Source organism: Sipha flava, unplaced genomic scaffold (assembly GCF_003268045.1).
Source record: "Sipha flava isolate LNK unplaced genomic scaffold, YSA_version1 0_pilon_pilon, whole genome shotgun sequence".
Lineage (NCBI taxonomy): Eukaryota > Metazoa > Arthropoda > Insecta > Hemiptera > Aphididae > Sipha > Sipha flava.
This window is the reverse complement of record NW_020271713.1, coordinates 7,971,595-7,988,011: the sequence shown is the minus strand read 5'-3', so window position 1 is coordinate 7,988,011 and position 16,417 is coordinate 7,971,595. Positions and strand designations below refer to the sequence as shown.

The 16,417-nt window shown below is 30.0% G+C and overlaps 1 protein-coding gene across 1 annotated transcript in view; it reads left to right on the top strand.

Annotated features, from left to right (window-relative positions):
• Positions 1 to 16,417, top strand: part of LOC112679270 (ALK tyrosine kinase receptor-like) — a 411,089-nt gene that overhangs the window by 33,712 nt on the left and 360,960 nt on the right. Inside the window, exon 2 of the mRNA XM_025549015.1 lies at positions 9,370 to 9,750. Within this exon, the coding sequence (XP_025404800.1) occupies positions 9,370 to 9,750 (381 nt within the window). The remainder of the gene's footprint in view (positions 1 to 9,369; positions 9,751 to 16,417) is intronic.

Sequence of the window (16,417 nt, the reverse complement as noted above, 5' to 3'; positions counted from 1 at the left end):
ACCATTTTATAATAATTGGATGTTTATGTCTAGGTACCAGGTACTAAAAATTCATTTTTAACAATTAATTAATTTAGTCACTATTGTGGCAAAAGATTCTATAATGCTATTTTGTTATAGTTATGTCGAAAACATAACATAACAAAACATTTACTTATCAATTAATTTGTTTAAATTGTTTTTTTATCTTACATTTTCCTTTATTTAGTATTTTAGTACTTGACAAACATATGAACTATGTATGATACAATATCTGTATGTTTCTTTCGAAGCATTATATCATGAAAATGAAAAGTTTATATTTAAATGTGTCTCGAAACCAAATTGCATTGTAACAAAAAAAGTTATATTTTGATTCGATATAATATAATGCTCAACTAAAGGGGGAACGAAGAAGGATGGAGTACCCCAACTGATTTTAAGAAATTTTAGCGTCCTCCTACTATTATTACGTTATAATTATAACGCTAAATACGTTTTGCGGACACTCTTTTTTTTAAAGTAAATAGAGTCCCCCTTCTTTAATTTCGCTTAGTCGAGCTCTGATATCCTAGTAGGTTAAATATAATATATATTTGTTTAATTTATCAAACATAATTTTAAAGGTACTTATAATTTACACTAAAATAATTATTCGTTCAGTTAAAAACGTACTAAAAACAGTATATCATAATGAAATTAAACCGACCACCTGCATATATGACCAAAGCTAAAAATAATTTTTTAATTAAAAAAAAACCAGAAACAAGTTTTATTATACGTTGGAGGACATTTATTTTTTCAAAGAAATACCATAAATGTTTTTGAATATTGTACAGGGTTAGTAAACTGCTGATTCGTAAACAAAACCCTATACTGTAACTGTTAAAATAACCGATAAAATGAATTACCGACTTAATAAATTATTTTTTGTCATTACACCGTTGTTTATGACATTATTTGTTTTTTTTTTGCATTTGACCTGTGGCAGCTTCGGTAATTTCCTGTGTCGGGGGTGATTGTATTTTTTTTTATCAGTTAGTCGATAAGTTAGACATGTCGTGTATGATCATTAAATTCTTAGGTGATGGGTCACCCATCTAGGAACAGGAAGTAGCTCGCCACGCGGTGTATTGTCAAATGCACAAAAAGATAATTACGATCCTAAAGTAAAGTATTATACTCGTAATATTTATTTATTATCGAATATTCAATATCTCACTTAAAATAAAATTTCTTATTATAAAATTATTGAAGTGATTTGAATTGTTTACTGAGTGAATACACAACAGTGTTTGTTGGATATTTTATAGTTTTGAAATACTTTAATGAAATTCGTGTAATTTATATGCATTCAAAATGATTAATATTAATAATATATTATATTAAACGGAGTGCATTAACAAATTATAAAAACTATTTCTTGTTGATATAATTTACATAAGTCGAACGAAAATGCGCGATCATGTTTAGCATTGTTTATTATTTTATATGTTTGTTATACGTACAATAAAAAACTCATTATGTGTAGTTTGCATTTTAAATGTAGTATATTATGAGCTACGTATTATGAGTTATTTATTGTTATTACAATATTTATTTGTTTTATTTATGTAATTATCTTCTTCGTGTAGTGAATTAGTAAATCTAGACAGGAAATTTTCGTGCCAAATTTTAGATAATTCGACACAGTTAGTACTTCAGAAATGTTTCGATTTTTACTGCATATATTTTCCTGTTTTGGAGTTTATTTTTATCTTCGTTTGGCCAGTTTCTTAATTTATTATAATGAAATCAGTAATATCGTATTTTTTTGGTATGAAAATCGGATGCAAAGCCGACTTTAAACTACATTATTTGGTTTTTTAAAGTCCATACAATATAGCCTGGTTAGTATCTACATTTTTGTTAAGGTTATGCAATTTGAAATATTGAAAAATTGATCGTTTCTTATCGTCTATAACTAAATAACCATTCAATTAAACAATGAGTTTAAAATAATATTTGATGGAATTTTGACTATATTAAATTGATATCATCTATCTAGAAATGTGATTTTTTTTACTGATATCAAATTTTTACTTTTTATGGTTTATTCTTTAATGATTAAGTATTTTCTAAAACTTGTTTTTATAACTACAATATTCTAGATTAACTTAAATTTTCTAGTTGTACGATTTGTATTTGATTAAAATTCAGGTACATTGTTAATAATATGGCAATGAGAAATTAGTAAATTTGGGAATTGTTTTTTGTTCTTTGTTAGTAATTTTATTAAATTTACAATTTACAAAAGTTAGTTATAATAAAATAACAAGAAAGTGCGGATTTAAGTCAATTTTAAAAACTTTTATCATTTTTAACCAAGTTAATTAAAAGTTAGTCGGAGAAATGTATAATTCAAGTTCGTATTAAAAGTTAGTAGACACTGCCAATTTTTAAGCAGTTTAATGTAGGATAACCGTTGACGTTGTATATTTCTACAATGTATACTGTGGCGTTGTTTGTATTTATACTAGTCAATACTCGTAGGTAATATTATAACTCATGTTTATTTTTCTAAATTTTTATCAACTATTTAATCTATATAGTTTTATAGTATAAAAGATCTACAATGTACAATGTCGTTTCGTGTTGAAAATCGGATCAACATACCGTACACAAACCATTTTGGTCAAGATTTTATATTTTTTAAAATTATGTATGATAAATAATGATTATAATATTAATTAAAATATGACAGTATTATAATTATACCATATTTCAGTATTATAAATAAAAGTATTTATAATCATCCACTTCTACAAAAAAGTAAAAAATACTTATTTTTATTAGTAATAATTATTAAATTTCTTTCAACTTTTGAGGCGATTAATTTACATTTCTATTACTACATGTCCAACTTTATTAACTTGCTAACTCGAGCAACAAATTTAATGTGACTAATCAACTGTGCGATTGAATTTCTAACTTGAACATATTTAAGCTAAATGATCAATTGTTATAATATACTCGTAAATACAATATAAAATATATTATAATGTTTATAATATGTACAGTATAAAATATTTATTTAAAAGCTAAACATACTTCTATGTAGGAAAATTTACACCAAATAAAAGCCGTCTAAGTGTGAAATTTGGGAGAACCATTTAAATATACATAGAATAATTTACACCAGATCAAAGACATTCTTGTGTAGTGTGTTTCGGAAATCGTTCATAACATATATGATAGTTCATATGAAAGTGTGAAGAAAAAAGATAATCAAAAAAAATAATCGTTAGAATAACTCTATATTGTTCCAAAAAGTTTACAATGTTCCTCAACTCTTAAATATATTTGTGGAAGATAAATTATCCACAAATAAGCTATTTAATACAATATAAATAATTAACTAGTGGTGAGAAACAATGATTTTTCATTAGTTTATGTTAGAAAAGTCATCGTAGTTACTAATTACTTTAAACATATAGATATACTAATGCCATTAATTTTTATTTGCATACCACTTATCTATATTTTTAAAGAACAACTAAAAACAATTTATTATAATAACGTTACATTTATCAAGCGCCTATATTTATTTAAATATAATAATTAAAGATTAAAGTTATGTTTTATGGGTTTAAAACCCATAAAATCGATAACTTATTTCTATCGTTATTTAACCACCTAGTGTAAATAATCAATCCGTGAAACATGCTTCTAAATTTGAAATTTTTTAAGTATAAATCTTAAATTAAAACGTATAACTGATATAGTCTTAGTGAAGCTAAAAAATTAATAAATTAATCGTAGTAATAAAAACATCAATGAAACCTTATTATATAATATCGATAATTTACGGGATATTGTAATCTCTACAAATAGTTCATTTAGGTACAAGAACAAAGCAATAACGTTTTAATGTATATTTTGTTTCACTGATAAAAATCAAAATTTACGAATTGTTCTGTTTTTAAATATTTATTACACAAAAACTTTATGCTTAAAATTTCTAATTTGCTTTGGTGTAGCTATCAAGTCGGTTGTTGGAGTTGGAGTTGGAGTTGGTAAACATACGCTTTACTTATTAATCTTCAAACATTTGGTTAAAAATTCGGTGTAAAATTTAAGATCAACTCGGTTTACATTTTTATAGATTATTTTATAGGTTATCTATTTATCTATTTATAGGATATATTTTATACGCATTAAAAAAAAAAATGTACTGAAGTATAAATATTTACTTAAATTAGAGTTATAACATGAATCCATCTTGTAACACTTCGTATCAGTACAACTAAGGCACTTCACTTGCAATTTCTAATAAAAAAAATTATCCTCAATGGCCTTAATAACTTTAAAACATTTTCAATATTTGGCCAAGGTAAGCTTGATACTCCTAACTCTGTAGATTGATCTATTTCGATGGGAGTATCAAGATCACTAATTTTTAAATTTAAAACAATTGAAATTGATTTCAAATATGAAAATAGCAAATAGTAACTTAATAAATTTCGTAGTGTGCACGTGTAGGTACATTTGTCAATAGTTAGATTAATAACATGTAATAACACTAAAGACTAAACGCAAATCACGATTACGAATACGAATAGTGAAAAATAAACTAATACAGACTATATTATTTTGACGTTTCGTACACTCACGAGCCATCGTCATAAATAATAATAATCATTGACATTTTCCTAGTAAATAGTGAGCAATAAGCCATTAGCCAATAACCAGAATGCCCCTCTAAACCACTTAAGTAGGTATTAATAACTATATTTTCGTCTTTCGTATATTAAATTACGAAAAACAAAAATAAAATACAGTTATCAATTCGTATAGCCGGTATTATGTGCAACCTACGCAATCTAGTCACAGTACTCGGTAACAATGTATATACGTGTATATCCAGCGGCGGCTCGTGGTTACTGATGAAGAGAATGCGACGATATAAAACAGTTTCTGTTTGTTCCTGTACAATTTATTTTTGATATTATTATTTTATTATTGTCCAAATGCTAGCGTACGATCGCGGTTTAAAACGCACGCGAATCAGTAAGACACTCACATGATCGACAACAATAAAATTGCTCATCTCATAATCGTAAACCGTAATCCGTGGGTACACTGTTCAGATTAGTTCGGCAAAAATTATCATCGGTATTTGATATGTTTGGACGACGCGGTGTATCGTCCATACGCTTTAACACGATAAATACAATATCGAATAAAGTAGCCTGTGCGACGACAATTTTCGTCCGAAAGCGACGGGCGGTGTCTGTCGCTCTGCACTCAGCAGTGATAGGTAGACACGCGTGCGGCGTACGATACGCGTTCATACTTATAGCATACTTATGTTAAACGCTGCGATCGACGACATTTATAAATTGATTATTTTGATTATTTGAAAATGACTAATTTAGTATTTTAATTTTAATAAATTATTAATAGTTAAACTATTATTACAATAAAAATTATCTTCTTTTTGTAAATATTAGTAGAGGGTGCGATCGTCTCGTCGTCCAAGCCACGTTTAAAAATATGATAAGAAATCAAAAAAAAAAAAAATTTAAAATACCGTTCAAATACTTAAACAATTATTTGATTATTTTTATTCAAATACTTTACAACATTGTAAATGTAATCATGAATATAATACAACCCTTTTGGGTCAAATTAATTATAATAATAAATAATTATATAAAAATATAATGTTTAATAAAATAATCTTGTTGAGAGGAAACTGCCCAGTCGTAATTCCCTATTCTTAAATGAAAATATGCACAAATACTGAAAATTCACAATATAACAACTTCAAAAATATAACTACATATTAGGAGGTAAGCGTAAGACTCAAAAATAGTAAAAAGGTTAAAAATTGGAGTAACCAGGGACTGTGTGAAGGGGAGGATAGGGGCAGTTGGCCAGGGTCCCACGCCTTAAATTATAATTAAGGCCCTGCGATTCTGAAATAGTTTTTAACTGTGCTCAGATTTAACTGAACTTAAAATATTTTATTAATAGAAATGGACTAAACATTAATTTTGACCAGGGCCTTGCAAATTCTAGCGCTGTCACTGGAAATAAAAATTGTAGCGATCAGCACAAACTCAAAAAAATTCATATTGCAATAATTAGTATGCACAAAAAGTAAAAAAAAAAAAAAATTATAAAATTATAATACAACATAATAGGGATCATCGCAAACACGATATTTAATAATAATAATTATCATTTACGGACAACGTTTTATACACGATGAAGATTTACACACGACAAAATTGAATGGTAATATTATTTCTAATATATCTACTACTATGACAATAAAACAAAGATCATTAAATTTTTAAAATTCTGAATAAATTTACTTAAGGCACGGTTGCAAATTACTGCATACGAACGTATGTGATAATTAGTACTCAAAATAATATATGTTTCAATTTAAGGACGCATGAATTATGCAAAATATTCTAAGTAAATTATTCGGATACACTAAAATCGAAATAAGTTTGATAATGCATAAATATGATTCATTAAACAATTAAAATAAAATTAATTTTGTATTAAATCATAAATTGAACAATTAAAAGTGGTAGCAAATACAAAGGTACTAAGACACGGAGTTGAATAACTGAATTATACTGAATTTTTTAATGAGCTTATTGCGCACCCAGAATAATACTGTCACAACTCAAAACTTATGATACTTATGGTACTAAGGTACCATGTAGCGTTTTTTTTTTTATTTTTACCTAAGTAGTTGAAATTGAAAACTTAAATATTTAAAAGAACATAGTTTACCTAAGGTATTTTCTAATTTTATAAAATGTTATAAAATAAATAGTATAACTAAACGTTTTAGACTTGTAGCTCGTTTTCAAGCGAACGCAGCACTGTATAATAATCACTAGCTGTTGCTGATTACATTGCAAATTGTGTTTTATTCATTTTCACGTATTCCAATACAAAGGGATGAACAAGAACAAGAAATCATGCATATGATAAAACATATTCTTTTTTTATCGTACAACCTTGATCGTTACATTGGATATAATTAATGACTCCGATACATTTTTTAATAATAATGAACGCTAGTTTTCAATAAATATGATCTTGAACTGAGGAAAACTTTCGTTCTACGATCATAGAAGATATCGGTCGTATTAAAGTCGTTAATTATAATTTATTATCTTTATCTATAATAGTATTTGGTAAATTTCGAAGTATGTTCAATACTCCTCTAAAAATTAACATGATTATAGAATTGATTACGAAGTTTTTTTTTTATAAATTTTATAGGGCTTGTTCAAAGCCGCGTTTAGCGGGGGTTAAGGGGGAGACAATCGCCCCGGGACGGCAAATTTTTAAGGATCAACATAAAATATAAACTATATAATTATGATTTTTCTTGTATGACTGTATAACTATAATACATATTATTTTGTTCATAAATACCACGAAGAAGCCGCAGTCTACTACCGCTGCATATACAAGGCGATAAGAATTAAAAAATTGTTCTAGCTGATTATATTTTGTCATATTTGGTAATTTTTTCAGTTTATATGTGAGGTATAATTAATAATTATAAAATTTAAATATAAGTAAAAATATGATATTTAAAATATACATAATATAGATATTAGTACCTAATTTGTAAATGTATTGCTCTTGCATAGTATACTTCTATTCTACCCGTTAATACGCTACTGACTGTAATTAATAGTGAGGTGTATATAATTTTGAATCGTAATTTTCTTAATGGTGGCATATTTTAATTTGCCCTGGGGCGGGTTAGGTTAGTTTAGTTAAGCTACATATCTTAACTCGGCACTGGGCTTGTTTATCTCCAGGTATTTTTTATTCTTCATAAATTATTTTATTAGAGATTTATATTTATATATGTGAAAAAATATTTATAAATATGTGAATAAATATCGGTTTTATACAGGTATTTAGAAATATAACAATAAATGTTTGGAAATAAAAAAGTAAAAATTATCAGGTCTTTTTGATAAGATTACATTTTTGTTTTTTTGTTTGATAAGTTCTTTTCAACTCCAATTTCAGTTTCTAACTTTTGGAAAAATAAAATTATGTTGCTAAGGTTTTTTTTTATCCACAATTTGATGAAACAAGTCTACACTTGTAACATTTTATTCAGTTTTTACTTTCCGATAGATTGATCGTTGAAAATAAAAAAATTAAGAACAGTGTTTAACGTGGTAAAAAATTCAAATTTCCTTATTCTGATTTCGGTCAAATAATCTTTAACATCTCATTCGCATGACCCTACCGAGTAATGTTTATTCAAAATCGATGTTACGAAAAATAATATTACGCCGCAACTATTTGTAACAATAGTTACAACACAAATATCAACACAAATATTTTTACAAAACTAGAGTAAAAATTTCTCCTGGAATCAAAGTTGTGTACAGATAATCGTCCAATCTTAACATTTTAACATTTTCTCACGAGCATTGTCCCTTATTATATCAAAATGATCGATGACTTTCCAGATCGATTATTTTGATTCGACCATGTTCTTTTAATAACTATTATTAATATTATAATTAAACGCTATTTGAATATACTCGTGGTCATTATCAAAAACAGTGACGTTAGATCGAGAAAAAAATTATCTTTGTTTAGTTCCCGCCGTACACACAAAAGACACTCGGTGGCTGATGAAAAGAAGATTATGGTCATCTAGTAGCGCATGAGAATTATAATAGGATATGCATTTAATTATTTTTCTTTAGGGGATCAAACACGTTCGGAGGACTAAGTCACCATCTTAAGCATCCCTCACCATCGCTTGATTATTGAGAATAATTATGATATGAGTTGAGTGCAACTTTCAATGAAAATTATACTTTTTTCCGAATGTACTTGAACATTGCTTTTTAAACAAAAAAATTGTTTTACACTTAGTAGTAAGTACTGAAAAAAAGAAATTAAATACTGAAATATTTTTAAGTTTTAAAGGCATTTTCCTTTACATTTTATAAACATATATTTCTGAAATTACTCGTAATCATTGTATTCGTCTCAACCGTCACTTTACAAGCACGCACATTAGCAACAATTCTGACTTCTATTTTTACTTTTTACTGTATTATTATTACTGATTGTACCGGAAAAATGTGACACCGGCTGTCGACCTGTCCAAATTGTATTTCCATATTTCGGAAACAATTTAAAGGATAGAAAAATATATACGAGTAGCCGACGAACAACAATCGATGATTTCGAAAACAAAAAAATAAATGTTAAAAATAATTTTAAGGGCATGTATTTTTTTACCTACATCACATTGAACGGTATTTACTTTTTTTCCATTGGAACCCGTAGTCCATCATACAATCATATGACGTGACCACGTATTGTCCACAGATGGTCGACCGTCCACCATTCGATGCGTGATAAGACGTGCGGCGGACACGACAACGATGACGAGCACGTACAAAACGCGACCGTCCACCCGAACCGCAGCGGCCGCGCCGCCGGTGCTGCTGCCGCTGATGCTGCTGTACGCCGTGGCCAGCACGCCCGCTGCGGCCGCGTCGCCGACAAGTGGCGACATGAGCCTGCTGACCATGCAGCGCATCAAGTCGTACGTGGACGACACGTGCACGTTGGACCCGCACTGCCAGTGGACGTGGGACCGTTTCCCCAACGGGCTGCGCAATGTGTCCGTGGACGAGGCGGCCAATATGGTGCCGCGCGACTACATGTTCCCGCCGGGTAACGACGCGGAGACACCGGGACAGCGAGGTGAGTCGAGAAGGGGCGATCGTCTGGGGATAAGCGCAACGAACGATCCGTACCGTTATCGATCGACGATAAACGATGTGCAGGGCCAGATTTAGGGGGGGGGGGGCTCCACTAAATGTGGTTTTATTTTGCATCCATATATAAAACACAGTACGACATTTGCAAAATAGATTCAAATCACAACCCGAATAAAAATGTTCAATCATTGATATTTGTCATAGATTTTATTAATAAATGTTATTATTAATATTTAATGACTAACAATATATTCATATATTATAATTGCGTAAAAATTAATGGCGAGCTTACAAGTATAAATTTTAATTAATTTACCGCCTTTATTGTTTCATCAAAACAAATCGTTGTTTTTTCCTAACCGAAATTGTGAATATTTGGAATTTTAGTTATTAGATATGTGTAATCGAAAAAAATCTACTTCTAAGGGTTGGCCCAGGGCCCCCACATTCCTAAATCCGGCCCTTACGATATGTGACGCGTGGGAGGCAGTAATTGCTAACGTGATTCCCTGTCTCACGTGTTACGATTTATAACTATATATATATATATATAAGAGAAATTAAAAAAATGGTGATCGCGGTCAGTTTTAATCGTTTGCGAGTCGCACGTTCGTGGTGGCCGGCCAACGGTTTCCGTAGCAGCGACGTAGAATCGACACCGACCAACAGTTCGCGTGTTATCTACCATATACCGGTTTACGGGGCTGGCGCGTGTCGAAAGTACATCGTTACCAGCGCGGCTCGTCCGGTTACCGATTTTTTACGCGTTGAATCATCGGCTTCCTACGATCGCGCGAAACCTATGAACCCGTTTTGAGCGATGCGCGTCCGCGCGATCACGCAAAAGTTGAAATGTCGTAAAACGAAGAAGCTGATTGTAAAGTAAATATAAACAAGTAAAATCATTTACAGAAATCTTGAGATAACGGAGCAGATTGGGTTGTTTTAACGCTTTTGTTCAGATCACGCGGCCAATTGACATCGAAACATAATTTAAAAAAAACAAATAAATTTTATCATAAAACATAAGTTTTTATATTATATTAATAATATAGTCACGCAATGCGTTTCGCGCAAATGTTGCCCTCGTGGCTACTGCTGCATGTTTGTAGCCCGCGAATTATTTATAATCACAAACACCGTTTTTTGGCGTTTCAACTTTTGCGCGGTCGCGCACAATGCAATCGCGAATGCGTGGCAGTAAGAAACCACGTATTTTATGTTTATGAATATTTCACCAGCGTCAATCAGGTCACCGTTACCGGAAGAGGAACATTCGCTTGACACGGACCACCGAACAATAGATTTTAATATTTTAAAATTCGTCTTTTTTTCAATGAATTATAAATATATGAATAAACCAGGAATCCGGTTTCATTATCAATCAAGTGTCTCTGAATAACGTTATCGATGCAGCTTTCCATATTTCGTTCACCGTGCATTCTACCGCTTCCCTCGCTAAATAAAAACGTACCAGTAATTAAAGCTCGTTGTCGGCTTCATCTTCAATCGAATTATACATTGTAATCACATCCATTTTGTACTACTGACGGACATGAACTGATCACAGTTTTCATGTCGCCGCAATAATAATTACGTAAAGCATACACAGTGTAGCGAAACACTTCCATCACTTTTTATTTGCGTTTTTTGTGTAGCAAATGCTTCTAAGGTTGTATTTTAAACACGATGATAACAAAATATATTTTTTTCCCTAAACACACAGATCTGGCCATGTGCCCCCACTTACCGTGCTCATGATGGTGAACACGGTAGGCGGGTAACGGGTCCCAACACCCGTTAGTTCATACAAGAAAAAAAATTTAAATTAAAATATTCTCATTTGTAATATAAAAAGAACAAATCACCACAAATTTCAAGCAGAGAAGACTATGAGATCTTTATATACATGATTCCTATGGATGCTCCCCCCTTGCCCCCCTCCCTTAATCCGGGCTTGACGACATTTACTAACGCGTGAAGACAATCTACTCGCCTTATTGCTGCGCTGAACGCGCGTATCATATTTACACCCAATAGAAATTGTTAAGTAATCGTGAACGCGCGTTTGACGAACTTCGGGCGAATCTAGCATAGCCTAAAAATTAAATTTAAATCCCTAAAAATGAGACTTATCGTTTCCTTAGTCGAACTAGTTCAAAAGTTGAACTAGGTTGTTGACAAACAATGGGATATAACTATTTAGGGATATTTGTAAGATTATAAATAAAGTGATAATATTATAATTGCCAAGTACAGCTGCGTGTTAACGAGTAAACAAGATTATTTCAATACAACCATAATTGAACATGGAATGAATATTAATTTTTAACATTGCATAAATTTAAAACTTTTAAGATTTCAATAATGTTATATATATATAATGATACTTGATGATATATTAGATATTATTTTTAAGGAGCAATTATATTACACATTGCATTATTATAACTTAATAATATTTTATTGTGATTGAAACTTAACATAGCAGCAACGTTTTGTAATTTAGATTGCATAGTGGGTTGTAATTCGTCGCAGTTCCATCCGCGAAGGAAAACGCCAACTAGCCAGCGTTTTTGCGGACGAACACTGAAATAATAAAAACGCTAAAATTTAAATTTTACGTTGTTTTAAATGAGGATGGGCTAAACGGTGTTTGAAAACACTGCGTTTATACGATAATTTTATGAATACAACAGTTGAACATTGATACTAAATATTGTACATATTTAATTTAATTTCAAACTCAATATAAAAAAATATCTAAATTTTATATATTTGATGTAAATAATATAATTGTCAAGTTGTTGTCAATTAAAATGCATATACCCCCTAATTAGATCCTAGTAGGTTGGTCCTTTCCTTTTAATTCTGCTGTGGCTGTTCTGCTGAAGTCTGAATCAAATACTACAGATAAAGTACCACCGTACGACAAATCGTAATATGTGTGGACACTCGTACAATATGTTTGATCGATCGATAACAATCATATGTCCCTTGTTATCACCACGTAAGTGTTAACTTTGTATACATTTGTCTCTAGGTTCATTGGTATTAATTCATAAATTAAATTAACATTTGAATATTTGTTTACATCTAGTAACCCAATTCTTACACAATTTTCTTTTATATTTTCTCTTATTTTCATCAATATTCAATAAAAATGTAACCATATTAATTAATTTCGTTTTTTTTTTTTTTTTTTTTTTGACACGAGTGCCATAACAAATAAATAAAACATGAAAACTGTTTTAAATTGTTTAATTTACACATTACACAATTACTGATATTCGATACCTTTCACGTCGTTTTAATTATGACTTTTTTTTTTTAGTGATTAGATTTTTCACTTATCGCTTTCAAAATATGTACATACAATATATCAAAATTGTGTGTGCTGTGTGCTATAAGAAAATAAAATAATATATTTATTCAAGTCATTCCTCAAAATATAATTGAATTTTGAACTTGATTCTTTTAATTTATCTTCGAATAAGGTATTTACTTCCTTCTTCGTCCACTTTATATGTATATATTTTTATATATATGATGGATAATTTATATCAAGAAAATATATTATCAGTATGATAAATCATTAATAATATTTAAATGTTAATCAGTTGCATTGACTTGGGTAGTTTTAAAAACTACTAATGTTGTGATGGGAAAATGTCAACAAAATGAAGAAAATGTTACAAATAAATTGGAAAATATTTATTCTTATTGTAAGTGATTTTATTAATTCCGAATGCATTTGTTTTTATTGTTGTTAACCCACGGTGTGGTGGGAAAACATAACTTTTAACGATGTCCATTATTTTTGTGAGGTCGATATTTCAAAAGAAGTTAAAGTTTCTTCATTCATAAAAAATAATCAAACTAAAAAAGAAAGCATTGCAAAAGCTTTGTCTCAACAGTTTTATTTAAAATAATGGTTTCTTTCATCCATTTTTTTCATCCCGAAAAAGTAGTGTATTCATTTCTGAAGTCTAGCGTTGGGAAAGTGGCACTCCTATCGCCAAATGTACTTGGTGCATTGCAGTAGCCATTCTCTGCTGACTTTAAATGGTTGGGAGGGTCTAACTAGTCCTCCAGGTTGAGGGTTAAGCGACAGGCCAACAACCCGTCTTTGTAAAAAAAATACTGTTAGGAAACCAAAAACCACTGAGCTGTCGCTTCCCACGTAGGAAGACAATAGCAATATCAAGTTCATATGAACATCAAAACTACATCCGTGGATAAGTTGAATTATTTTGTTATGATTACTTATGGAATCATAGCTAGGAGTCATTTCACACGGGAAATTGAAATCAAAAATAAATCAATCGAAACGGTAATAACCACATAGTTAGGGTTGGCCTAAGACAGGGAGATGCGCTTTCTCCAGTACTTTTCAATTTGGCTTTAGAAAAAGTAATAAGATCTCTTCCTGCTAGACAAAATATGGAAATTCTGGGACAGAACACTATGTTAGCATACGCAGATGATATTGTAATAATTGGTAGTTCTCGAATTGATGTGGAAAAGAGGGCCGCAGACTTAATTAAAGCAGCGGAACCGACGGGATTAAAAGTCAATCATTAAAAGACCAAATACCTAGTAGTATCAAGAGAAGAGAGAACTCTGGATTATATGCTAGTGGATGGATATTTTTTCTAACAAGTAAAAGATTTCAAGTATCTAGGAACTAATATAAGCAACCGTAACAATATACACAACGAAATAAAATTGAGAATTGTATCAGGGAACAAGGGATATTATGCACTTTCGAAATTGTTTAAATCAAAATTATTGTCTAAGAAGTCAAAAGAATATTTATATTCCAGCTTTTTATGACCGATGAAAGAAATATTCTACGCCGAATCTATGGCCCTGTAATTGAGAATGGTGAATATAAAAGAAGAACTAACCAAGATATGTACCAAATATTTAAAAAACCCATATAAGTTCGTATCTAAAAAGTAAAATGTTAGAATGGGTGGATCATATTTGGAGATCGAAAGGACTTGCAAAAAATATATTTACTGGAAGATTAAATGGTAAAAGACCTAGGGGGTCAACCAAGACAAAGATGGGCGGACAGAGTGAAAACGGATCTTACGGAAATCGTAGAAGAATTAATAAGTATTGAAGACAGCGAAGACAGAGATAGGTGGAAAGATGTAGTTGAGGCGTCGAAGGTCCTAAATTGAATGTAAAAGCTAGAAAGAAGAAGATTCATTTCTGAAGGTTTGTTTTTCATATATTCATTCACCTGTGTATAATTAATTACTGATAATTCTATGATAGACATTTTTTCATAGATCAAATCTTCTATTAATTTTATGGTCTAACCTTTTCTTGTAACTAAATGCATTTAAATGTTTCCACTTAATGGTATTCGGACAGGAAATGCTCTTACACTAAGTCCAGTCCGATGCGTAAGTGATATTTGTTGTGTAAGATGAAATCATAAATAATATAAAATTATAATTTATTCCATAAGCCTATATTTTTTAACTATATTTTTGTTCATTATAATTTTTCATTAACTGCATAGCGTATACAGCACATAAATATAAATATAATTATTATAATATATATTTGTTATACTATATTACGAATATAATAAAAACTTAGTTTAGAAAAGTTTGTGGGGTTATTTTTAGATAATGATCTTTACTTATTGTATTTATTTGCATTATATTTAATTATAAATTAAGTATTTTAGTTTGGATGTCGAGTTCTGAAAATGTTGACGAAAATTAAAAATAACTTTGCAGAATAAATTTAATGCATGTTCGGTGTTGGTTTAATGAGTTATTGATTTGATGACAAATAACGAATTATAGTTTGGGAATAAACTAAGGTAATATAATACGGTTGTATATTATGACCAAGATAAGGAGGTAAATCCTAATAAACTTAATTACTTAATGAAAATCATTAATAGTTTATTCATAAAGATGAAGAAATTAAATTCTAGTCGGGTTTAAATGTTAGTTTTGTCATTTTAACTGTCTTATGTAATCACCTAATTTGTATTGAGTTATATTTATTTTTATCATTAATAATCTATATCTTCTATATATATATATACAACAATGTAAAATAATTAATATATTATTCTAACATCTGTGAACTGTTGGCGGTGTATTGTGCGATACATACAGAGAATCCTGTCAAAGTTTGGGATTGCTAGAGAATGACACTCATTGGGACCACAATCTCGAAGATACTGTGATTTCGTCAAATAATAAACATATACGAACATTGTTTTCCATAATTTGTCTAAATGCTTACAATATAAATATCACATGGCTGAAGATATAATATATAGACATATTATATTACACCAGAAGCATCTTAGAACATCAAAGACAAAATTGCAAATTAACAAAGAAATGTACAATGAAGCATTAATTTTAATTGAAGGCATGTACTTGATGCTTACCAACAAAGGATTAATACAATTAAAAATGACAACGCCCAATTGCCCAAAGCACGACGCATTTAATCAAGAGTTGAAACGCGAAACCCAAAATGATTCCGAGGCATTAAAAGAAACTATTCTAAGAAAAGTTTCCTTTTTAAATGAGCAACAAAAATATGCCTACGATACGCTAATAAAAGTAGTGAACGATGGAAATGGCGGATTTTTTTGCTTAGAT